The sequence below is a fragment of the Callithrix jacchus genome, chromosome 15 (assembly GCF_049354715.1).
Source record: "Callithrix jacchus isolate 240 chromosome 15, calJac240_pri, whole genome shotgun sequence".
Classification (NCBI taxonomy): Eukaryota; Metazoa; Chordata; class Mammalia; order Primates; family Cebidae; genus Callithrix; species Callithrix jacchus.
This window is the reverse complement of record NC_133516.1, coordinates 55,183,014-55,209,751: the sequence shown is the minus strand read 5'-3', so window position 1 is coordinate 55,209,751 and position 26,738 is coordinate 55,183,014. Positions and strand designations below refer to the sequence as shown.

At 41.6% G+C, this 26,738-nt stretch overlaps 1 protein-coding gene and 1 long non-coding RNA gene across 6 annotated transcripts in view; one reads left to right on the top strand and one right to left on the bottom strand.

Annotated features, from left to right (window-relative positions):
• Window positions 1–26,738, top strand: part of PDZRN3 (PDZ domain containing ring finger 3) — a 237,006-nt gene that overhangs the window by 176,523 nt on the left and 33,745 nt on the right. Inside the window, exon 1 of one of the 4 annotated variants that reach the window (XM_017965028.4) lies at window positions 7,150–7,506. The exons of the other annotated variants lie outside the window; for them this stretch is intronic. Within the exon in view, the coding sequence (XP_017820517.1) occupies window positions 7,438–7,506 (69 nt within the window). The 5' untranslated portion in view covers window positions 7,150–7,437. Of the gene's footprint in view, window positions 1–7,149; window positions 7,507–26,738 lie in introns of those variants that run through there. 4 annotated transcript variants of the gene reach the window in all.
• LOC118148019 (uncharacterized) overlaps window positions 3,798–26,738 on the bottom strand; it is a 172,722-nt gene continuing 149,781 nt past the window's right edge. Inside the window, exons 2-4 of one of the 2 annotated variants that reach the window (XR_004734762.3) lie at window positions 7,337–7,458; window positions 4,714–6,130; window positions 3,798–4,026 (exon numbers count right to left, since the gene is read on the bottom strand). This is a non-coding gene — a long non-coding RNA (uncharacterized LOC118148019). Of the gene's footprint in view, window positions 4,027–4,713; window positions 7,459–26,738 lie in introns of both variants that reach the window. The other variant, XR_013527429.1, reaches the window with a different exon arrangement.

Below are 26,738 nucleotides of genomic sequence, written 5' to 3'. Positions count from 1 at the left end.
GATTGAGACCATTCATATCCCCCAGACTCAGCAGGAACTCTGTGATCAGGCTGTATGGTGGCTGTAAGTATTAAAAGGAAACCTCATATCTGGAAGGAGATAGTCTCAGCAAGCTATGCCTTGTCCTGTTCCACAGGCCAGCAATTTACAGACTTTGTGTGTTGATCGGCATCTTCATGAGGACATTGTGTTTCTTGGATTGTTTTCTTTACCAGCCCCTGCCGTTTCCCAAGAAGCCAGTTTTGAAAGCCTGTTTGCCCACCTCAGCATTCCTAATGAAGATGTAAGGTCTTACTTGCTTTGGGGTTACAAATTCTGATGTCATTTCTGCCATTTGCAGGCTGTGTGCTCTTGGGCAGATTGCCTGGCCTCCCTGAGCTGCAGTTCCCTCCTGGGTAAATCGGGGGTAAGAGAAATACTTGCCCTGACTGTATCATCACTGAGTGTCAAAGACTTCTTAGCTGAGTCTGTGATTGTTTTGTTGGCAAATTACGGTCCACAGGCCAAATCCAGCTCACAGCCTGGTTTGGTACAGCCTGCAATTAAGAATGTATTTTACATTTTTAAATGGTGGTTATGTACGTATCCATATACTCTTCTTGCTTTTGCCTCTTGGCCCACAAAGTGTAAAATATTTACCGTCTGGTCCTTTTTAGTAAAAGTTTGCTGACCCCTTCACCAGTATATGCTGGAAGGGCTTTCTGGCCCTGCTTTGTCACTGTTACTTTGGTTTATTGTACACCCACAGACTCTGCTTTGATACCTTTCAAGGTTTTCTCTCTTTTCATGAGCACTACCCCTAGTTGGGGGATTGCCCCACTATAAGTGGAGGAAACCAAGTTCCCAAGAGACGGTGAATTTCCCATGATCTATGTAAGTTGTTCTGAGGGACTGGGCTGAGTTCACTCACTGCACATCCCTGCCCCATGCCTGAGACACTCACTGTGCAAACTCACACTTGTTCATTCCAAACAGCACAGGCCTTTTGGAGGCTGGGTGTTGTCCTAGGCATTTCAGGGATTACAAAGATGACTTGCTCGGGAACTGCTCTCTGGAATTTCAAATCTAGTTGCAGAAATGGGGATACCCATTTGTCGCCAGTGACAGGAAACAGTGTGTTCTGAGACCTCCGAGGAGTAAAGCTGTCTCACAGGGGGCTCCCTGAGGTCTCAAGTCCCTCAGAGAGCTTGGGTTGTACGTTGTGACATCAAGGCCCATGAAATCTTCCTGCTGGTGGCCCAGGGCAGAGATGCCTATATTCTGGCCTCCCCGTTCTGCGTCCCTGTGGCTGTTGCAGGGTCTGTTGCATGACTCTCAGAGACTGATGGTCACTGGCATGTGTGGTGTTTGGAGCCAGTCGTGGTGTGCACACAGTAGGCTGTCCTGGCCACGCACCTTGCTCCCCTTCCCAGCAGGGCTCTGTGTGTGCCTCCTCTCCATGTTACTGTAAAAACCACAATTACTTTTGCACCAGACTAATACTTTAAGTGAAACAGTGAGCCATCAGTCTCAGGCAGCCAGGATGTTGCTCAAGGTCCCCAAAGAAAATGCCTTCAAGACAGCAGCAACTCAGTCAATTTGACAAAGGAAGAGTATTTTTTCATTAAAAAACAAGTAAGAGGCTGGGGACAGTGGCTCACGCCTGTAATCCCAACACTTTGGGAGGGCTGAGGTGGGTGGATCATTTGAGATCAGGAGTTCAAGAGCAGCCTGGCCAATATGGTGAAACCCCACCTCTACTAAAAATACAAAAATTAGCCTTACATAGCCTTTCAGAAACAAAAACTCAACAGCTGCTATTACATGTTTTTCAATTCATCTAACATTTTGTGTGTGCTTTCTGACGTCTTTGAAGTTGCTTTTTTCTTTGCTATAAAGACACAATTTTCATCTACTCTTGGCTTTCTGGCAACCTCTTACTCCTTGTTCAAGAACCAGTGGCCACTCACTAAATAGGGTTCAGACAAGCTATTGAAAAGTCACCTTGACAAGGGTGAGGGTTCACAAGTGACTAAATCATTTCCTTAACAGATTGTGATTTGGGATCTTTAGCCATGAATAGGATACAGGGTTTATGGGAGCAGTTGTCCTACCAAGGGCAGAAAAAGCGATTCTTCCATGTCTATGGCCTTGACCTTCTTGTGAGAGCCAACTTCTTTGCTCATGTCAGTTACTGTTGTCCATCTGTTCACTCCTGTACTCCCAAAGCCCAGAAAAGTGCCTGGTGCAGAGCATGCACTCAACAAGTATCTGATGCTGAATTTATTCATCACATATTTATGGAGCATCAGAGGAGGAAGTTGGTGGGCATATACTGCTGAGTGAAGCCCGGTTCTTACACTGGAATAGTGCTCTCCAGGGAGGAACAGAGGATGCAAACACACAGTAACCACCCATGTGAATCGTGCCGTAAGGAGGCACCTGGGAAGTGCAGCAGAACATTGGGGAAGGTGGACAGAGGAGGTGAGACTTAAGGGGCACTGTAAAGGCGATGGAGTGGAGCGTTCCAGGCAGAGGGCTTGGCCTGTGTATAGATATGGAGGTGTGAAAGAACCTGCTACCGTTCATTCAGCGCTACCGGAAAACAACATGTATGTCCAGAGGACACAGATGGGGCTAGGCAGACTAAGAGAAGTTGGGTCCATGCACATGAGAAATTGGGCTGTGTCTTGAGCTGTGTCTTGAATTGGGATGGGTTTATTGGCTGGGTGTGTATTGGTAAGGATTATTCCAGCCCGGTGAACAGTAGCAACTCAAGGGAGAGTGGGGTTCCACCTGGGAAGAAGACAAGTTAGTGAATCTGTGTGATCCAGGAGGAAGATGGAACGACCCCCAGGAAAGTAAAGCCAGTGGGCAGGTCTGAGAGATTTGAGAGGGGAAGACTATATGCCGTGACTGGCCTAACAAAGGGATACCATTGCTCCATACGGACCTGTTTCCTCCTCATCCTGCCATCTCACTTCTTTTTGACATGACTCTTCCAGAAGTCCATATGGCTGGAGCAGAAGTTCATATGCTCATCATTAGACCTGTGCTCATCATTCCAGTAGAGAAAACAAGGTTTTATTTCAGGTATCAGACAAATAGACAACTCAGTCAGTGTGCTGAAAATAATATGTTTGAATTAGGCAGCATATTCAGCAATTAAATATAAGTTCATGTCTACATCTGCTGACTGTCTGTAGTACCCCTGATAACTTACGAAAGTTCAAAGAACGATTACGAGGGATATTCCCTGGGTACTTTAAGCCCTTTGTGTATATGCCTTGTCTATCTCTTTGTCTCATTTTGTGTTCCTTGCTGACCCCTCTTTGCACTTTATTTTTAATTTCCATGAAGGCAGGAAGAGGCAGGCGTCTGATGGTGCAGAGCACCCGAGAAGAGTGCCTTGTGATCTGGTGAGCTTATTAGGCACTTTCCAGTGATGTGATTACTAACTTGAAAAAGACGTTAAGCATCTTCATCAAACAATGTGCGCCTTTGTATGGCCAGTAGTTTTTTCATTTTTACTGGGACAGCTGTTCTCTCAAAAACAGTTCTATTATAAATAACTTGCAGTCACTGACAGACTTTCTTTGCCCTTCCACCGTCTCTGGGATGAGCTTTACTGGCTGCTAGGGTGTGTATCATCAAGCAGGTGAACCTCCTTTTTTTACACAATTGTGTGTTTCTTACTATAGGAAAGCAACATTTTGAAAATAAAACACCATTCTAAATGTGCTAGATGATTTTCTGAAGTAAAGGGCACCTTAAGTGCAAAAAAAAAGTCACTTAGGTACGTCTTGTTTTAGGCATAATGGGTGCATGAGTGTTTTGCATTTTTTATTCCAAATAACACGTATTAATCACAAGAATGGAAACCCAACCATGAGTTGAATTTGTATTAGTGTCCTTTCTGTTCCTCTCTGCACCCTTGCAGAGTGAGGCTCTTAGACACCAGGCTCACCAAAGTGCCCTTGTAAGGCAGCTGTTCTCAAAGTGAGGCGCAGGCACCCCTGGGGGTCCAGGACACTTGTTTCCGGAGATCTGTGAGGTCAAAAACATTTTCATAAAAATATTAAGATGTTACAGTGTCATTCCTTTATGAGTATATAGTACAGTGGAGTTTTCTAGAGGCTACACAGTCTATCACAAGCATTTGAATCCAGAAGCAAATGCGAAGATCCAGCTGTCTTCAATTACACTAGACCTTAAAGAGCTTTTGGAAAATGTAAATCTATGCTTTCCTTCTCAAAAACTTCTGTTTTGGAAAATACAGTCATTCATAAAAATGTTATATATATTATTATGTAATGGGTTTGTTATTGCTATTTTAAAATGAATAAATACTTTAAAATTTCTGATTATTTCTAATATGATAAATATTGCTTAATATAACCCATATAAATAACAGTCCTTGGGGTTCTCAGTAATTTTTAAGAGTGAGAGAATTCCTGTAACCAAAATGTTCGTGAGCCACTGCTCGAAAGTATAGTGCCGTATGCAATACAACCCTCCCAGCTTCTTAATGAAATTGGGAAGCTTTCTAACAAAGAGTAAAAGGATGAGTAAAAGTTCCCTAATCATGTAGCTTAGGCCCATTTCTACTTTTATTTGTGGATGTGCAGGAGAAAGATGAAGAATGACTTTAAAACCACAGAGTCTTATGAAAAACGTAACTTAAAGGCCCTCAACTTTGCGGGAGGAGGGCCAACCTTGATTGCAAGCCATTACCTTGTGGAGACACCCAGGCACACTTTGTTTTCCTCTCCCTGCTGGCTCTTGCCAGTTTGTGCTATGAATGGTGGGTTTGTGAGACCGCACAGCTCATCCTTCATCTCTTTGTGCAGCCAACGAGTATGTTTCCTGAGCACCTTTATGGAGCCTGGGCTGGTAGAAATTCAGACCCAGTTCCTGTACAAGGAAACAGCAAACACATAGGCATTAAGTGAACAGAGTCATTACTGACTTTGGAAAGTGATGCAAAGGGAATGAACAGGGTGATACGACACAGTACTTTAGAAGATCCCAAAGTAAATTCATGTGAGATACCTGGCAAAGGCTTTTCTAGGGAGCCTTCATTTGAGCAGAGCTAGGGGTAAGGGGTTGTTAGGAAGGAGAAGGGGAAGAGCAGTTCTAGCAGAGGGACCTGCAGAGGCCCCGTGGAGGGACATGGCTTGCTGGCAGTGTGGTGAGCACCAGAGTGGCTGAATGATGATGGGTATGAAGACATTGATGAACAAAGACCAGATTTTACAGAGCATTGTAGGTGTTGGTAAGGAATTTGGGTTTCAATCCAAGAGGATGGGAAGTGATCTGAGGGCCTTTCAGCAAACGGTGGAGTCATCCTATTTCTGCTTTGTGAAGACCAACCTGGTGACTATGTAGGGAATGAACTGGGAGAGGGAGGTAACTGGTAGGTAGGCAGGAGAAGAGGCAGAGAGCACCCAGGAGGCTCTAGACATCATCGGGGACAACCCATGGTGTGCAAGGGTGACAGGCAGAAGTGGACAGGTTGGAGATCTAACTGATGGAGTCTGGTCTGTTCTACCCCATATTAGATCTCAAACCCGTCCACTTCTGGGGTAGGGATGAGACAAGAAGAACGAAGAAGCATGACCTCTATTTTTTATTAGAGCTACTTTTCTTTTCTCAAATCATTGCAACAAAACTCTTCAAGGTACTTAGCATCAAACCTATTATTTAGAGATGAGGAGACCAAAGTGTCAAGAACGTGCCATGGGTCAGTAGGGCCCCGCGCAGCATCAAAGCAAGTCGGCAGGTACTGCAGCTGCCGCGTTCCATCTGTGGCTTCCTTTCCCTGGTGGCATGCTCCAGCTTCCTGCCCCAGTCCAAATGGTGACACCGGTGAGGGCCTGGAAGGAAGGTTCCTCCCCCTCCAGTAGGTCAGGTCTGTTAGCTGGTGTAAGCCAAGTCACTGCCTTGTCTTGTGTGTCTGAAAAATGGGTCCAGAGGCATCTGCTGGCCACCAGCCCAAGCAGGATTTTATTGGGACTGGTCTGTTCATGTCTCAGGTGTGTCTCGTCTCCCTAAGAAAGGGAGCATTATTCTTCACGCCCCATGACACGTCTCAGTAGGGGACGTGGGAGTCCTCCTTGGAGACAGTTAAACCTCTGTGAAATGGTGAAGGCTTTGGAAACAATTGTAAGAATTTTAAACATCGACCATTTTTGTTGAGAAAAAGGTACCTGTGCGTTTCATTCAGGCAATGGGACAGTCTTTTATTTAAAAACAAAGTTTTTAGAAAAGCTGTGAGGCTTACTCAGTGGGACAGAGGCTGAAGGGGGAAGAGAGAAGCAGGGAAGCAAGAACCAAAATTCTTAAATGTTGTCTGTTCCCACCTCCCAGGTATAATCTGGCAGCTCTCTGCTTTCTTGACACAACACAGGGCGCAGCTTCAGTGGTCTAGGCAGGTATGGAATGTCAGATACAGATTCGTAGTAACTAGTGACAGTAAGCCCAGCCATATCATCTCTGAAATATCTGCAGCATCTGTATAGCTGAGGGGATGGCATGAAGCTGACTGCTTCTCTTCCTCCCAGTTAGCTGGGCAGCCCTTCAACAAATAACTTACTGCTTTTGGAATTGAAAATGCATTTGGGGAATGATTATCTGCTTTCTCACCTGTAGGGCAGCCTCTCTCCTTATAACCCCTAGCTACTTTGCATACTCATGGATATATCCTGCAATTTAAATTTTTATATTGTATTCATATGTGGAGTATTTTTCCTGCAACTTTGCAGAGCACTAAATATTATATGAACATCATTCAAAACATGTCCTTTCCATAAAGTCCGTTTATATGCCATCATTATCTGCAGCATTAAATACATTTTATATCATCAGAAATTTTATGATATATTTAAAAATGAATTTCTACTTAGCTGAAACACATTAGGGATTATCCTGAGAGACCTTGCTAAAAATGCAGTCATGTTTATTTGTAACTGCCAGAAAATAGCTTGCAAAATTGTTAGTGTCTTTTATTATTCCCTGCCACTGGAGCACTTGCTTGTTAATTAGAGAAATTTCAACTGTCATAGTTGGCAATTACAGCTTCTGTATCATTGTCTGTTATGAATAGTCAATGAGAGCTGATTAATATGCATGAGCAGCAGTATATATAGCGTGTGCATTGGACCACAATCCAGCTGCCAGAGTCACTCAGAGGAGGGAGTGGTGTGCGTGTATGTCTGTGTGTATGTGTGTGTGTGTGCACGCGGGTGCATGCATGCATGCCGCGAGGGGAGGAAGGGAAGCGGGGAAGAGGGAAGAGAGTTGTTTTCTAGCCTCTGAGAGCAGTGCCAATGTGAAGCTTTGCAGTCGCCTGACTCACCTGAGGCTTTCCAAGGATACCTTCAATGCCTGCACTGTAAGGGAGCTGCTTTTCCCGGGTGCTGGCGAGGACGGAAGGCTTCCTTTGACGTTTTTCTAAACATGGGATGCAGTTTGTGCAGTCTGCAGAAGCAAGAGGAGCAGTACAAATTACTCTATGAAGTTTGTCAGGTAATGCCCTGCATTTTATTCCATAGAAGTGCATAGGCACCCACCTGGCCAAGTGTAACTTCTAGGAAAGGTACTGGGGATTGTTGTGCATGGTTTCGTGCATATTTTGTGTTCTGAAAGAGAAGCAGCCTTTCTGACTTTTCTGTGTATTTTCTCTTAAGTCTGTTACAAAATTTTCCATCCAGTGGCACTTTGGTGCCTGCATTTGAAAATACAAATAGATGTTGATGGTCATAAAATGTGTTTCAAGCAGTCTTGCCACAAGACTTCTTCACAACTGACCTCTCCAGAGTGTCGAACTGGAGGGGTCAAAGAGTGGTCATGCACCCTTTGAACAAGTTGAGAAGACGTGGATGATGATTAATGCTTGCAAGGTTTTGTCTGTGTTTACAAATAGTTATAAGGCGCTCTTTTCAGTACAGCTCAAGCCGTCTGCTGACTTGGTTCTTTTAGCAGTTCTTGTAGTGGGACATATGATTCAAATTGGTACTTCTCACTTGCCATTTCTGTCTTTCTCTCTTTGAAATTTTTAAGAACTTCAAAAGCAAGTGACTCAATCTTGGGTGCTGTCATTCACATCAGGTGACTTGTATCTTTGTGAGCAACTTGTATCATTGTGAGCAACTTGTATCATTGTGAGCAACGTGAAATTTCAGTTGAGGTGAGATGGGATATTTATGATACAACCCAGATAATTTATCTTACATCTTTGTCAAATGTTTTATTTTTAAATATTCAAGTTCTATTCTCAGCTAGGAGGTTTTAATACCGCTGTTGGTAACATACCTTGGCAGGTAAGGATTTTCTCGTAAAATCATTCTTCAAATTTGTCTTAAGTAATAAGAAAAAAAAAATCATAATCCAGCTAAGGTTTTCTTTTTAGATAAGTACTTTAGAAGAAGGTTGTTATAGCAAGTGAGAAACAAAGGGTGTGTGTTTCTTGATTTATAACAATCAATGGCATATTAATATATTTTTTAAAGAGCCAGACTTTTAAAAAAAGAATTTGGGTCTCCATCAGTTTAGCGTCATTTTTTTTTTTTTTTTTTTTTTGCTTAAACCACCAGGGGGTGCTATGCTTAAAGAGACGCCGTGAGAGCAGTGGAAAGTGGGTCGGCTGTCTCTCTGGACAAAACCTAAAGATAAAATGAACGTGGGTGAACAAAAAGTGTCTGTTTGTCTGTCTGCCGTCCCCACTGACACACAGAGAGAGCCGAAACAAACCTTTTGAAATTTGGTACTCTATGTAGGCAAGGGGTACATGTCTTACAAAGAAACAAGCATCTTAATAAGTCTTGGGAATAAATACATTTCACACTCAGGACTTTACTAGCCTCGTGTCTTTTCCAAAGCAATTGAGAGACGTGTTGGAGATCTTGAGCAAAAGTGCCGTCGCCAGTACCGATCTGGCCCCCATCCCTTGTGTGATCATGTACTGAACTGTAATCCTCAGTTAGCCAAGTTATCCCATTCAGTGAGCTGGGGAGTTCTCAGTGAGTCCAGCATGCAGACATGAAACAAGTGGAATAGCAGACACTGTCATTTGGGCAAGGCGGTTGTATTGCAGACTTTTGCCACGATATTTGAAATAGCTCAACATAGTAAGTCAAAGGTAGTTTTTAAAACTTGCATTTTAAAATGTTTTGTTTTTTTTTTTTTTACCGTCAATGCACAGAAAATATCATTCAGCAGTCATGGGTGCGGATGTATTAATTACACTGGCCCCCCACAAAAAGTAACTCTACTACATCTCCGGCAAATAAGTGAACTCGTCTTGTATTCTTCTGTATTATTTGTGCTCAATCCCCCTAGCCACCCCACCCCGACCCTACCCACACACATACGTACAACTGCCCCCAAAAGAGGGAGCCTGGATCCTGTTGTTTGTTTTTAACTAGGTGAATTTATGTGGAAATATTTCTGGCTGAAGCATTGCGCAGTAAATTGCTGATAAATGACTTCCATCTGGAATATACTTTGTCAGCAATTTAGGAAGCCATGCAGATTTATTTTCAAGAACTCAAACTACTTTTCAGACCCATTACCCTTGTGCCAACTAAGTAAAATCCCCCTTTCTCCTATTCTTTGGGAGTTCTGAACCGTAGCATAAAGGAATTCACAAAACACTTGCAGGAATTAATAATTGTATTCTTGCTCTTATTATGCAAAGCCTTATTAGAGCCGAGAAATTAAGGTTTCCATAAATTACAGTTCCAGAAGGTCCGGTGTGTCTGGCTTCAGTGAGCCCTCGTAACAGCAGCACAAAGAGGATCAAATATTCCAGGGCTCAGACTTTATCCTTTCCTCATCCAGAGATAATTCAAAGAGATGCTCTTCATTAGGGCCGTTGGCAAGCCGCCTACAGTTTCTTTTGGGGGGCTGATGTGAGCTTAATGATGCAGAACAATGGCTTTGCCTCTTGTTGCACACATACCTCATTGTACCTTTAATCACATTAGCAAAACAACAACACATAAAGTTGCCTGGTCATTAAAGGGCATTACAAAGAGTGCAGACCCATCAGTGATTGGGGCCATGCATTAGAGGATGCACCAAGACATTTAGGGACACTGAAACACTTCTATGGGGAGAAAGGCTCCTGCCTACCTGGGGTTGGTAAGGTCAGGTTCAGTAAGTACAGTGGTTCTTTGTGCTTTTAAGATAACTGTGGTGTCCAGGTGGTGGGGGTTGCAGGGCATTGTGGAACATCAAGACAGGGTCTCTGCCTACCAGAAATTTGAAATTTAACAGTTGCTTCATGATTTGGAAAACTTTAGCCTGTCTTGAGTAAGTGTGAGTACTCAGAAGTACTATTTAGGTGAAAGGACAGGGAGGGTTATCAAGGAGTACAATCTCCTACTTGGATAAATTAATTGGCACAGGAAATCTCATGTTCTGGGAGTAAAGGGATAGGGAGCCTCACAGCTCTTGGGCTATGGCTGGAATCCAGCTAAGGGTGGTTACCGGCTTTTGAGGCCAGGGAGTGGGGGTTGGCAGTGTAAGGATGGGAATGTCCGTCGCTCTGTGGCTTTGATGCCAGTGACTCCAGCACAGGCTAAGCACCAGCCTCGTATGCAGCTGTATACTGTCAGATCAAGGGGACAGCTAGTCTGTGGATGCTTTGAGGAGGGTCTCCCAGTGGAGTCCAGAAAGAGGGCAACAGAGTGGCAACCCAGCCAGTATATTTTATTCTTTCCACCTCTTCTGACATCGACCAGACTCTGTAAAGTGTCGTGATATTTATTAATTTGTTGAGGCAACAAGGAAATAATGCTAGTTGAGAGTTAAGCTTCAAACTAGAAATTATGGCTAGCACATTGTCCTAAAGTCCACATGCACATTTTCAAGATAATAAGGAAAACTTATCTATAAAGTTACAGAACTCTTCACTGCATTATTTATTGTGCATTTACTGGGTGTCAGCTGTGCATTTTCCCATCAGACGTGCACACAAGCATGAAGAGATAGGTGATACTGTCTTCCCCATTTCAAAAAGAAGAAACTGACATACCGGAATTATAGCGGGACTGGGAGTCAGATCTGCACTATAATTCCCAAGTCTGTGGATTCTTTCCTTGTATAAATCATTTTCCAGCAGTGTCAATGAATGAATGATGACTGACTTTATAGGGAACCTGTGGGCCACTTTTTAAAAATCATGCTTGCCTTTGCAGGGCTAACATAAAGTCTCAGACAGGCCCATGTGCTACATGATACCTCCTGAAAAGGGTTCCTATGCTGGTCCTTCACATCAGGGGAGGGTGGCGTGCAGAAAAAAATAAGCTCCAGAGTAGCACGGAGTTCCCATTGACTTCTCAGGCAGCCTGAAGAATGGATGATCGGAGAACACTTGTGTCCTTTTGCTTCTCAGTAATAACAGGAAATATCACATAAGAGTAACGTGTGCCACTTGTGTCACTTGAAGTTGTTGGTTTTGAGAAGCAAAAACTTTACCAGTAACTGACTTGCCAGAAAACTATAGATGTAATACAGATTTGTGACTCTTTATCAATCTAGTAGCCAGTTGGCTAGAAAAACACAGATTTCTACAGTAAATACTAATCAGAATCAAGTTAATGGAGAAGTCTGGAAACTTGACTTTGCACAATCCTGCTTGCATATTTAATTATCTACATGCAGTACTCAGATGAGTTTACTGCTGTAGAGCAAAGGGACTCCATCAGCTGAGTCAGTTGGGTCACGGTTCAATTAAGTATGGCCCCAGTTAACGACGGTTAATTGGATGAACATAAACTTGACCTCCACCTAGCAGTTTTGAACCTGGCAAAATTTTCCTGCAAGTAGGAGTGTGTTTGCTTAAACAGCCTATTAATTCTAAAAGCTTTGTTTTAGAAGCGGCTTTACATTGTGAATTCATTTAGGCGAAGTAGATATGGAAAAAGAAAGCTCATCTCGGCCGGGCATGGAGGCTCACACCCTATAATCCCAGCACTTTGGGAGGCTGAGGTGGGAGGATTTCTTGAGCCCAGGAATTCAGGAACCACCTGGGCAACTTGATGAGACCCCCATCTCTACACATACACACATACACTCACATATACACACACTATCACACACATACGCACACACACACACACAGAAATTTAATTTAGGCAGACATGATGGTGCATGCCTGTAGTCCCAGCTTCTTAGGAGGCTGAGGTGAGAGTTGGAGGCTGTAGTGAACTATGATGGTGCCACTGTATTCCATCCTGGGCGAGAGTGACAGAGCAAGACCCCTTCTCTGGGGCGGCATAGGGGAGGGAAGTCCATCTTCTCCTTCTCCTACCTTGACAAACCAGGGCTGTTTATTGACTGTGGAGCCAGTGTATGGCTAAGAAAGTCACTTTTTAATACATGGGCATTATTTGTCACTAACTTTTTTTTTTCTTGTCAATTAACAGTGGATTATAAGTCACTTTTGTGTTGATTCTGAAAAGGAACTATCAAGGGTGGGACCAGAGATTACCTCTTCTCTTCCTGCTTGTCTCCTGTTTAAGAGACAAAGCTTTGGAGGACCATAAAGGGGTTTTCCTTCCTTTGCCTTAGGACTAGGGCCTGATACCATCCTGGCTTAGGTGTCCAGGGTGCCCTGCACTTCCCTCTATATTATTTCCTTATATGTGTTAATTTGGCCTCCCTTGTTACACTGTAGACTCTTGGGAGGTCTCATCACCACTGTTACTCTCAGCATGTGGTTAGTTGAATAAGTTGGATTTTATAGTGTTTGTGGGGAAGAGTGAGGAGCAAGAAAAGAAGAATACAAGTTAGGAAGTTAGAAAGAGAACTAGGTGTTGAATGAAATGACCATGGTTTGGACCAAGGAGTTGAGGATATGGAACAGAGGGGACACAAGGCATTCATTTTTCATTCATTCAGCCAACATGTTCACCCGACCTGTCAACCAAGCACTGAGAACTGAGGTGCTCACCCACTTGCTCTTCTGGCTCCCCAGTGCCCTTAGAATTCAGTGAATTAACTGTGGCTTACAGACCCTGTGAGATCCAGCCTCTTCTGACCTCTCCCGTGAACCTCATGCCCTGTTCTCATCTGCCCTGGTCCTGCAGGCCTCCTTTCGGGACCCAGAACCCAACTTACTCCTTCCTTCTCAAGACTGCAACTGGCTTCTCTTCTTCCTGCAAGTTAGTTCACCAGTTCATCCTTGAGAACAGCTTAAATGTCCCTCTCCCTAGAGACCTTACCTGACCTAAGAAAATCCCTCCACCTACTCTAACTTCTCTGTGCACTGTTGATTTCCTTCCGAGCATTTTTCACAGCTCCTGCACTTCATTGACTTATCACCTGTTTTTAACCCCAGTCTCCCTGGGCAAATGTCAGCCCCATGAAGGTAGTTATTTTGCATCATTCTCTGTGAAACCCCAGGTCCTAGCACATGACTATTAACTCTTCAGGATGTGTTTACCAAATTAACTTCTGAGTAAGAAATGTATTAAGTGGATCCCACTTTGGTTTGGGAAGGGTTTTACCCTGACAGATGAGTCCCTGTCCCTGCTCTCTAATGGCTTCCACAGAATTATGCCTTCATGTTGCCATGAGGCAGATGGTACGAGGTCATGGGGAGAAGAGAGCCCCTCTCTCTGTGTTTCTGTCACCCACCTGCCATGGCTTGCAAAAGGAAACATACGAAAGAGTGAAGAAATCCAGGTTTAATAAATGAGTTGTCTCATGTTCATTAATAGTGCAGGAAAAGGTCATGGGTAAACATGGGTGGCGGGTGGGTAATGCACAAAAGAATATCCTCAGCAGTTTGGGGTGAAGGCACAGCAGAGCATGCTAACCCTCCTGCATTCTCTGACCAGTGTGGGATTAGGCAGGGAACAGTCTTCACTCTCTAAAGTCCACAAAACCAGTTTCTAGCAGTGCCATTGTCATTTATGTGACAGTTGTCATAACGTTGGTGAAATGTAGCTGAGCTAGTGCTGCTCTGAGAATGTCAGGAATGAATGTGTCCTGCCTGGAGTGACCTGCTTGCCTACTTGTTCATCAAGGGTGTCTTGAGTTGTGTGCTCATTCGTGAACTTTGAGGAAAGGGTCTCCTTTCCGTCTACTAATTGCCTGCCTCACAGGATAATTGTTTGATAAAGACTAAGCAAAAATAGCACGGAAGCGAAAGAGTATTATTGGCATTAATGTTCAGTTGTGTTGCATGCTGGTCTTGATTTTAGTGGCAGTAGGAGGCAAGAATAGCTTTTTGACTGTGGAAGAGTCTCTGGAATTTTCTCTTAAGTTGTTAGTTCTCAGAGTAGGGTCCTGGCCCACCAGCATTACCATCACCTGGGAACGTGTTTGTTAGAAATGCACTTTCTCAGGCCCTGCCCCAGAGCTACTGAATCAGAGACTCTGGGGTGGAGCCCAGTAATTTATTTCACAAGGACTCCAGGTGGGTTTGGTGCAAGTTCACATTTGGGAGCCTCTGTTCTATATTAAAGCAAAAATGCTGGAAGAAGGAGGACTGCTAGGTGACCTAAGCCTTCTGACAGATTTTCTTGAGTCTTTGTTGGATGAGTAGGCAGCAAAGAAGTCACATCTCAGACACTTGTATGTGGATCAAAAATTTAGCCATCTGTTGGTTAATACCAAAAATAAATTGTTTTGTTTGAGAATTTTTTCAAGCAAATAGTTCTGTAATATCTAGTTTACAAGTAGAAAACTGAAGGCTATTTAAGTTTTGTCTGTAAAGGCGAGAGAGAAGTATGTAAAATTCTCAGATACATCTGATCATATTCAGCAGCTTGTGATAAAGAATAAGGTGAAATAGTGCAGAAACAGTATTATTGGCACCAGTGTTCAGTTTCTGTTGCACACTGGTCTTGATTTGAGTGGCAGTAGGAAATAAAGACAGCCTTTCTGACTGTGGAAGAGTCTCTGAAAGTTGCGGTATATACATACATTACATATAGTATGTATACATTATATATACAATGTATTCATATGTATGTATGTATATATCTCACCATATTACTTCTCTGAATCACTCCAGGCTACACCATTATCCTATATTCTCCTAAACAAGACACCTCCTACTCCTACAATACTCCCCAATACTAAATAAGAAAATAATCTGATTAATTTCCAATAATGTGAATGATGGTGGGTAGAATTCTCCTTCCAGAAGAGAATGTATTTTTAGGAAGGACCCTATTACCCAAATGAATCCAAATTTGCAGAATTCTGATGAAAATAAGTTTGAGCAGGGGCCTCTTTCTGATGAGAGGTATATAGCACCATACTGACAGGTCATGATTTATAGACACCACATCTGGGGGGCTTTCAGGTTATAGCCTGTCAATTAACATCATTGAACAATCTTTAGTATACATTTCTAGAAGTAGATTTTTTTTGTATCTGAGGATGATCATTTTTAAAAGTCTTAATAAAGACTGCCCCCAAATGAGTCAGTCCGTGTAATACCTACCAGTGTATGAGTATCTGCCTTAACTTGCTCTCTACATCAGTACTCACTGGGTACGAAGGGGGGGATTTCCTTTTTTTTTTTTTTCTTATCTGTTTGCCTATCAGCTTGTCAAGGTGACAGACAAATGATGGAATCCTGTTTTTAACTCGCATGCTTATACCAGTCTCAAGGTACAAAAATTCCACTAGGGCAGTGGTTCTCAGACTTGAACTGGCATCAGAATCACCAGGAGGGCTTGTTAAAACACTGGGCTCTGCACTTTACCCCTAGACTTTAGATGCTTATGGCCTGGGGCATCAACCTTTGAAATCCACTGCTCTAGGAGAATCATAATTAGATAAGACTGATGGATGAGTGGATAAGTGAAAGGATGGGGGAAGACAGGGCATTTATGTGCCTCTTCAGTTCTACTAGTGTCAAATTGCTTTCCATCTTTATGGTAGAGAGGTTCATGTGGCTTCACATCCCTGCCAACATTTGGTATTGTCTGACTTCTTAGTTTTCCAATATAGTGAATGTGAAGCAGTATCTCATTGTGGCTTAAATTTACTTCACGCTGATTCATGAAGTTGAGTATTTATGTATATTGTCCATTTTTTAATTTCTTCACTCTGTGTAAAGTGCCTGCTGCAACTTTTTGCCCATTTCTCTGTTGGATTTTTCATCTAGTTCTCTTGGTTTTAGAATTTTGAAAAACATAATCTGGACACCAACCCCTCAGATGTAAGTGCTGCAAACATCTTCCAGTTTGTGGCTTGTCTTTGCGTTTTCTTTATGATGTCCTCCAATAACCAAATCTCTTTAATTTCATATAGTCAAATATATCTCTCCTCTTTTTTTTTTTTTTTTTTTTTTTTTTTTTTTTGAGACGGAGTTTCGCTCTTGTTACCCAGGCTGGAGTGCAATGGCGCGATCTCGGCTCACTGCAACCTCCGCCTCCTGGGTTCAGGCAATTCTCCTGCCTCAGCCTCCCGAGTAGCCGGGATTACAGGCATGCACCACCGTGCCCAGCTAATTTTTTGTATTTTTAGTAGAGACAGGGTTTCACAATGTTGACCAGGGTGGTCTCAATATCTTGACCTCGTGATCCACCCGCCTTGGCCTCCCAAAGTGCTGGGATAACAGGCTTGAGCCACCGCGCCCGGCCCATCTCTTCTCTTTTGGTTTGTGCTTTTTGAATCTTTGTTAGGAAACGTGTTTCCTATCTCAGTCATAAAGATACTTACTTATGTTTTTTCCTCCTAAAGTTTTATATAAATTTTGTCTATCACAGTTACTTTTATACATGGTATGATGTTAAAGTCCAACTTCCTTCTGTACAAACACAGATTTTCTGGTACCTCTTATAGACAAGCCCATCCCTTCCTCATCACAGGGAAATGCCAGTTTCCCTCTGTAGTTGGTAGGGTTACAGGCATTCGTTGTAACATTCTTTGTACTTCCATACATATATCTTAGAAATTTTTAAACTTATTTGACATTTAAGAAAACATTAAGAGGAGACCCAAGAAGAAATACATCTTATTAAAAGCCTCCACTACCCCAAATTCTAAAGGAAAGTAAATCAGAAATGGTAACAGGAAAGGTGGAGTTAGCTGGCTGTAAACATCTTTACAAAAAGTCGCTTTTTTTCAAAATATAAAGCATTCTTTATCTGTAAAAAAATTTTCTCAAACTGTAACATTTGTTATAAAAGAAGAGAAGACACATCTGTAAGACAGCAGTTAGAACTAATGTTTTTATAAACACATTTCCTAAGTTTACATGTTTCTAGCTAAAGAAATCTTAAGCAAAAAGTTTATTGTTTTTTGTGAACAAACAACACGTGAACCAAATAAGGCAGACAAACACTTACTATTCACAGCACTAAACCAGTGAAAACAGAGGTAATTTGTCAGACATCTGGGAGAGTAACAGTTTTCTCCCAGTGCGTTAAGCAGTTTACCATAGCAGAGACACATTCCTGTTTTGCCACACATGACAATTAATTATTCCCCTCCCTCCCCTGCCCAAAAGTGTCAGTGGTTGTGGCACATAACATTAGAAGTGACATGCATTTTAATAAAGTAAAACTCTAAAGAACATGAACCAATTTTCCTTTATCAAGCAGCTGTTTTCTATTTTAGGAGTCTCAAAACAGAGAAATTACTATCCTTCATAACAATATTTCAGTTAGCAGTGGGAGATGAAAAGCAGCAGCTATTTCCCCTCAGAATCACGATGTATTTTACATTCAAGATTACGTTCCTTTTTATCTAGTTAGGAGATGACTGGCAGGAATAACTTTTAATGCACATACTGTATGTTTTATATACCAGTTACTATATGTTACAGCCAACTGCATCCACTGGTGTGTTTCTATTTGGACTAATTCCTTAATAATAGATACCGCTGCTTCCCTTGGCTTGGTATTTTCTCCTTTTGTTTCTTTCTCTGGCAACTTTCTGAATCTAAGATTTGTAGCATTGGACTGAGTATCTGGAAACTTCCCAGTATTTAAAGTTTGAGTCGTTTAGCATGTCTGTCTAATCTCTCCCTCCCCAATTAAATTAACTTGAACTTTCTGTCCAAGTTGCACCATGGATTGAAACTGAAAAGTAGTGACTGTTCCGCAAAGAGGAAAGGGAGGGAGTCAACCACCACCGAGAAATCGACCAAAAGGGTCCATGCATTCTTTTTCTCAGTTGTCCATGAAGTCCCAGAATCAACTCTATTCGGTATCCAACCATGGCTAAGAAATAGCCAGGGGAGGGTTATTTACTTGAAACACAGTTCTAGTGTTGTTTATTTATCCTTGAATTAACAAGTGACAGCCCAAGATTAATATTTCAGTGATTTTTTTTTTCCTGTCCTCATAAGAACAATGATAAATAGATTTTGAGTATTATTTATCCTGCACAGGCTTAACGGCATCAGTTATATACAAAAGCTCATGTAATTCTCACACAATCCCTTAAAAATATAGATACTGTTATTATTTCCATTTCACAGATGAGATAACTGAGAGTTAGAGTAGTTAACAAAGTGGCCTGGGGTCACACTGCTGGTAAGTGACAGAGACAAGATCATAACACAGGACCATCTGACTCTAGTGACTTTGGGCAGGCTCCCTCACTCATCCTATCACCACACAGTAGTGGGAGTCTCCCTCCAGTGTTCCTGGAGGAACATTCCAGTGCAGTGCAATGGAAAGGAAAGTCCCTGCCCTCAAGGAGCTTACACTCTACAGAGAGATGGGGTCAGAAGTTAAATACTACACTGATGAGAATATAATTACAATGTGGGGCAAAGACTCTAAAGGAATGTGGTTCTACTGCAGAAACATCATATGAAGACCTAAACCAGAAACTCTGCTCAGTTTTCTCTGTAAAATGGAGGTACTTGGCCAGGTGCAGTGGTCCACGCCTGTAATCTCAGCACTTTGGGAACCCAAGGCAGGTGGATCACAAGGTCAGGAGATCGAGACCATATGGCCAACATGGCAAAACTCCATCTCTACTAAAATTATAAAAATTAGCTGGGCATGGTGGCACACATCTGTAGTCCCAGCTACTTGGAAGGCTGAGGCAGGAGAATCACTTGAACCCAGGAGGTGGAAGTTGCAGTGAATCAAGATCATTCCACTGCACTCTAGCCTGGCAACAGAGCAAGACTCTGTCCCCACCAAAAAAAAAACAAAATGGAGATAGTTTTGTAGCTGTAGCAGTTAAACTGAGTTATCAAGGTGATATCTTGCTCAAGTGGAAGTTCATCCTATTTTGTTAAAGCAGGAGGATTCCATTTGCAAGTTGCCACAGTCTAGAACCACCTGATTGTCTCAAAGGCAGCATTTACTGAGTGCCTAGTATGTTCTCTGGGTCATGTGCTGAGGGAGAGGTTAAAATAGCCACTTGCTCACAGTGTTCATGGCCTATTTCAGAGGACCTCCCTCTCCCTCGGAGCCTCAGTTACTAAAGGAGAAGACAGGTTCTTTTTATGGCTCTGCCATGGAGTGGCTCTGGAATCTCTGGGCGTCTCTGAACCTTAGACTCTTCTTCTGAAGCTCAGGAATATGAGCTCTTTCTCCTAGGGTGTTAGGAGTGTCAAGGTGATCTTTAATGTGTGTGTAAGTGTATCTGGAACCTGTATGGCATGGTATTAGCTCTGTATGTGGGCATATAGTCAGCACTTCATATCTATCAGTTTTTCATCTGTGGATTCAATCAACTGAGGAGCAAAAATACTTGGGAAAAAAATAATTCCGCAAAGTTCCAAACAGCAAAATTTGAATTTTCCACATGGCAAGTACTACGTTGAATTCCCATGAATTAAATGCTGCGCAGGCATTGTATTAGGCATTGTATTAGAAATAACATGCAGATGATTTAAAACACATGGGAGGATGTAGGTGTAGTTGGTATACCAAGACTACGATAGCAATTAGGACAAGTATGTGGCCATATGATTTAAACTATATGGGAGGATGCAAATACTACATGTGCCATTTTATATCAAGCACTTGAGAATTCACGGATTTCGGAGGATACTGGATCCAGTGTCTTATAGATATGGGGAAGTGACTCTAATAAGCCAATCAAGGATCTGGGTGTTGAAGGAAAAAGCCAACATTTCTTGAGAAGGTGGGAGCAGCCAGGCTTCCAAAACTGGGTCAGAGAGGGTCATTGTTATGGGTTTAAGGTCCCTGGGGGGACAGTTAAAATAATGGGAATAGATCCAGAAAGGTCAACTTTTGTGGACATCTTCAGGGATCATTGGCGCTACATCATTTTCTTTAAAGGAACAGAAGAGAATAAGGCTTTCAATAGAAGTTTGTAAGGCCAAAGCTTCTTAAAAACAATATGCAGAGGTGGAAATATATAGCACTTGTAGAGAAAATTCTCAGATTCAATATTTGTTCAGCAGGTTATTTCTTGAACACCTCTAGTGTGCCAAGAAGGGGCAGCCACTGGTGATACTGCAGTGGTCAAACTAACAAGGCTGTGATCCTAGATAGAGAAAGACACCCACCAAGTTTTATCACGCAGATGAAAATGCACCAGCAGCCAGCACGATAGGTGGCCAGTGCCAAGTGCAAGGAGAACAAAACAGAGGATGAAACCCAATTACCATGGCCAGGCTGGGCTTCCTGAGCCATCTGAATATAGAGCAGTCAGCATCAGCCAGACAGAGGCTCCAAGGCAGAAGGAGTCCTGGATTTCTAGGAAAAGCATTTCACTGATAATACTTCAATGTGCATATGTCTCCTACACTGTCTCGTATCCAGAGAGGGCTGTGTTTCTAAGGGCTGTCCCAAGTTTGACATATATTCCTGGAGCTAAAGCATGTGAAAACAGGAAAGTATGAAAGCTCTGTGTGGATGGCGGTAGATGACTCTGCACTGTATATTTAAAAGAAGAAGTGTTTTGGAAAGTCATTAAAAATGTTGACCACATCCCCCTGCAAACTAAAAAGCTGATGTAGGGAACGTATTTTCCAATTACACATTTTGAAACATGTATGCTTATATCAACGAAAGACAGCCTATGTTAGAGCCATATAGAGTTGATATGCCGAGCCTATGACAGCAATTAGGACAAGTACATGGCCAGAAACATCCTCTGGACATATTCAGCGGATAGTACCACTGCAAAACACGTTTTTCAGTGAGCTCATCCGTAAGGCACGATGAAATGAGGTCAAAGAAAAGCTTAGAGAGCTTCATACTCATGGTTTTAAACTCAACTGAGAAAGAATTTAAAGGAAAAAATCCCTGACCCAAACAAAAGCAGGGGGAAACTTAGTGTAGCCTAAAGCAACTAAAGAAAAACACCGCGTTCTCCCGTGGCTGCTCTCTGCCGTTCTGTGCATAGGGGATCCATATTATTGCTTCCAGCAAGCTCATTTCTGTTTCTCAGACCCACACACCATTTTGCTGAAACAAAGCTGCTAGTGCATTTCCACCCAGCTGGGCACACTTGCTAACTACACTGATGCATCAGAACTATAAATATCACCCCCGTCATCTCCTTCTACCCTCTGATAACTTTAGCCTTTAAAAATTTGTTAAAATCCTTTTCCAGCCTTACATTTGACATAATCAAAGCCATGTACATGAACCCCCCTTTCTCTCTCTGAAAAACCCCTACATTTCCTCGAGTTCTAATTGCATTATCAAGTGTTTTGTTTGGTTCATTAATTCCTTCCCAGATGATTTGCTCCTGGTAGATTTCTAGCAAATTCTACCCATGTCTAATAAATCATCTTACAAAATGCTGCAGGTTTTTCTCCATCATAGGGATCAAGTCTACACACTAATTTCTGTGCCCCTGTGAAGTTTTATTCTCCTTCCTCTCACTAAAAGCAAGCCCTTTAGTTTCATTGTTAAAACTCTAACAATTCAACAACAGAGAAAATTTCAGAAATATGCTTTGGCCAGGCCAACTCCCCAGAGTCATTTCAGTGCTCACTGATCTGGAATATTCCCAGGGTTATTCTATCACCTAAACAAACTTTCTCCAGGTGCACACAGGTAAGGCGTCCATCACTTCTGTGTCCCCTGTTGGACCTAGAAGTCAGGGAGATAAAGGATCCGCTGATGTGACGCTACCATGTAACTAACCTAAGAACGAGAAAATGAAGTCAGGAGGTTTTAACCGCATAGCCATAGGGTGGGGAAGGATATGGGGCCCAGCTCCTGCTTCCAGGATGTGATAGGATTATTGGGGCAGGAGACCGTGGAGTTGTATCTATGAAGGATGTAAAGCATTCATAGAAGACCAGGTGGGGAGTGATCTGCAATAATCCAGAAGGGTGTAACTACCAGTCTAGTGAGGTTCTTCTTATATTAAAAGTCTCTTATCATCTAATTTCCCAGTTTTTACAAATAAGGAAATTGAGATCCAGAAATGATCAGTGGTTTCTTTAGATGCAAGTGTACTATTTTGTTTACTTTATCATTTACTTCCCAGCATTTATCAGTTGACTCACCTATACATGAATCTTGTAGTATTTTTAGCCCAGTGCATACTTCCACAAAATGTTTAATTTTATTTCTTTTCAGTTCTCCAAAGGTATCGTGGGCCTCCTATGTTTAAGTCAGGTGTTCTCTGCAGCTAAAATACAGTAGTATCCCAGCATTCTTATTTTTCTTAATGTAATCACAAAAAGCAAGGATCAATTATTATAATGTGGTCATATTTTAAAGCCCTTCTGTGCCTGTGAAGTTGAGAGGGTGAGTCATTTTATTTCCCATTTTACAAGTGATAAATATCTTAGGATGTCATCATTATTCTTTTTGTGCCATTTGTAAATCACATTTATAAATCATTGAGAAAGAAGTACACACTTAAGTTTACTTTTGATTCATATAGGTTCTAAATCTTCCCAATTTCAGTGTCTTCCATCATAGATGTCTCCACTGTTAGTGGTTCCTGCTCATTTTCATTGGTTCTTCTTGCAAACCCAGTATTTCCAGAAATCTGCATCAATTTCTCCCAGTGACTGCACATTTCAGTGGAGATAGCTCGGAGACACTGTATCCATTCTACTGATAAAAGTTGTCTCTGGTTGCATGAAAGGGTCTCAGCAAACAGAATATTTTGCCAATTCAGTAAAGATACATCCGGATTCATTATTGCATGTAAGCACTCCTAAATGGAGTGTTCATGCACATTACAAATTAAGTTTCAGCTGATAGGGAGGGTTTCTTTTTCTCTTACAACTTTTCATCAACACAGCAGAAAAGAGGCAAATATTTTCTCCTCTAACCCAAATTTCCCCAACAAGTTAAGCAATAATTTGCAATTTAAATATAGAATTTTTACAAAGTTTTTCTGCTTTAATTCTGTATGTGAACTAGATAAGCAATGAAATGTTACTTCTCCACACGTGCACACACAGCATCATTCTCCAGAAGAGTTCAATTGTCATAACTCAGTGGAATAAAATACAGACCACTGCTCCCCACTGTAAAAAAGAGAGCTACAGGGCTGTCCTGCTAACTGCAGACCTCTATTCAGGTTTTCTCATGGGAGGAGAAGAAAGAAGATTATGAAAATTTTCACAATGAAAATGAAGAATATTACCCCTCATAATGCCTCTTTGAACTACTGATATCCAATAAAAATCAAAACTAAAAATTGTCTGGGTGTAGTGGGTCATGCCTGTAATCCCAGCACTTTGGCAGGTGGATCACTTGAGGTCAAGAGTTTGAGACCAGCCTGGCCAACATGGTGAAACCCCGTCTCTACTAAAAATACAAAAAAATTTAGCTGGACATGGTGGTGCATGCCTGTAATCCTAGCTACTCAAGAGGCTGAGGCACCAGAATCATTAGGATGTGGGAGGCAGAGGTTGCAGTGAGCCAAGACTGTACTATTGGACTCCAGCCTGGGTGATGGAGTGAGACTCTGTCTCAAAAAAAAAAAAAAAAAAAAAAAAATCTAGGGAGGCAGAAAATGGATATGGTTTGGATTTTTTAAATTGGTTCTAAAAACAATAAGGGACAGTTTATGCAAAGAACAGGGTTTTAAGAGCAAGTGGGTAAAGCTTCCCCCACTGAAACTAGGGAACATGCATCTCATTTTGCAGAGAGTTTCTGAGATACAAGATTCAGTGGCTTTTCTAATCAGTCACAGAATAAACCATTCTTCCTTCTGCACCCACCTTCCTTGTAGGGGGAGACAAATGATTCCAGAGTCTTAGGAAGCAAAGTTTCTAGAAATAAATAATACCTCAGGTTGGGGTAAGAACAGCAGACAGCGTCCTCAACATCCACATGTACTTGTGAGGGAAGCCCCCAGGAGGGAACAATGACTTGGGATCCAGAGCCCATTACAGAAAGACTGTGTCGGTATGGAGTGATCTCACAGCAGGACAGTGAAAATTTGCAAGAAACCCAGAAGTCTATCTAGGTCCTGATTTGTTTCAAGCTTTTGAAATTTGGTATTTGCATTTGCTTTGTCTTGAGACTTCACACCTCAAGTGTTTTAGCTTAAAAGAATAATGTATTTGGAGAGTAAGAGGCCAAGTTAAAGCTCCCAAACTATTTCATAGCTATTAATCCTTAGGCAAGTTGCTTCCTTTCTGGAGGGCTGACAGTGGGAGGGCCCCCTTCTTGTGCCATGTCATCCTAATTTTTTCTAATCTCTTCTTCACACAGCACCCAACTCCCATGATCATGTCTCTTAAGTTACAAACCAAAGGGAAAAACAAAAAACAAAAAAAAACTTTAATCTTGTCCATTTTCCACCCTCCTCTTAAATCATCTCAAAATCCAAGTCTTTTTTTTTTTTTTTTTTTTGGTGATGAAACTACCTAAAATTTACTCTATTGGCAAATTTCCAGTATGTCATATACTATTATTAGCCATAGTTAATACTGAAAAAAATTTAAAAGGTAACTGTAACATGATGGATATGTTAATTTCCCTGACTGTAGTAATCACTTTACAGTGTGTACTAAGAACACATATGTACAGGTGTTCTTTAACTTATGATGGACTTACATCTTAAACCCATTTTAAGTCAAAAATGCACTTAATATTTTTAATATACTGAACACTGTAGCTTATCCTAGCCTCCCTTAAATATGTTCAGAACACTCACATTAGCTACAGTTGTGCAAAATCATTAACTGCAATAAAGTTTTGAAAATCTCATGTTATTTATTGAATACTATACTGAATGTGAAGAATAGAAGGGTTATGTGGATACCAAAGATGCAGTTTCTACTAAATATGTATCTCTTTCACTGTAAATGTGAAAGATCATAAGTCAAACCATCATAAATCTGGGATCATCTGTATATCAAAATATGCTGTACACCTTAAATATAAGCAATAGAAATGTTTTTTAAAAACCAAGTCTGATCTGAAGCCTCCAAGGGTCAGCATAGCCTTCCAGGCTCAACACATAATAGTCTGCACTCCACTCATGTGCACCAGAAGCCCCTCAGTTACACCAGATTTTCTCCTACCACAGAACCTTTGCACATGCCTTTCCCTCTCTGGAGTATACTCTCTCCTTTCTTCCTCCCCACTTAAATCTTGCCCTTTCTTTGGATTGGTGTTCCACACCTCTTCCTCAGGGCACCTCCCTTTGGCCAACCCCTGCCCCTCTCCCTGCCAGATTTTCTTTCCTTCTCTCAGTAGTGGGATTCCCGCCATCCTTCTCCTTCACTAGACTGTCAATTTCCTAGGGGAAGCTTCCATTTCTAGTTTTGCTCACCACTGTATTGGCAGTGCCAGGCAGTGTGCCGAACACAGAGTCATTCTCAATGATTATTTGACCAACAAACAAATGAATGAGCCATTGAATGCAAGGGGCATGGTATGCAGAAAATAACTCTCAGTATTAAGCATTGCTACAGATTCAAAAAAGCAAAAGGTGATTCCTGCAATCAAGTGGCTTTAGTCCTTGAAGAATATTTCAAATTCATGTCATACTCTTTATTTTATCGCTGGTGTGGAATTATTTTTAAATGCTGTCTAGGAAATTGGAGGCATTTGAGAAGATCAGTCATAATTTATTTAGACTGTTGATTATGGACAAGCCAACTCATGATTACTGTTATAGGAAAACAAAAGAAAAAAATAGCCCATTCTATCAACATTCATTGGTAGTTTTATATTCCTATTGGCACCGGGCTCTTTTCAACTGAGTTGTTTGTTTCGAACCACTAAAACCATTGTTTAATATAAACAGCATTTTCTTCCAAGGATCCTATCACAATCAGTTTAATGAAAGTTTTTCCACATGGTCTGTAAACTGGAAGATGAACTAGTTGGCTCTGCAGGAGCCAAAATTAATTTTGATCAAAGTGATACACATCATAATTTTATTTCTTTGGATGGAAAACAAAACAAAAAAAAAAGATGCCAGACCACTCTTTATAGGTTACACTAAAATTCTGAAACACAAATCCACAAGAGCCAGGAAATTCTGTTTACAGTGAATCAACTTTAGCTTTGATTTTTTTTCTGGCATTCATTGGTTTGTTACCTGACCTTTGGGGTGTTTAAAGTAAGGAAATTCCATACTCTTTTAGTAAGAGGAACATAAAGTATAGGTCATTAAGTTCAATAAGCTTTTTTCAAAATTTGCTTTCTAATTATCAGGCGCTTCAAAAAATGTGTAATGTTGCTTGTTTTCTTACTGCTCAGGGACTTATCTGACTCTGGGAAATGACTGACATTACTTTTGTCCTAACTGTGCTATTTTAAATGATGTTTCATCCCCAGGGCTTTACACACTGTAAAGGCCTATAGGACACTTGTAGGACAAAAACATTGAAATGTGATGAGACAAGTTAGTAAGAA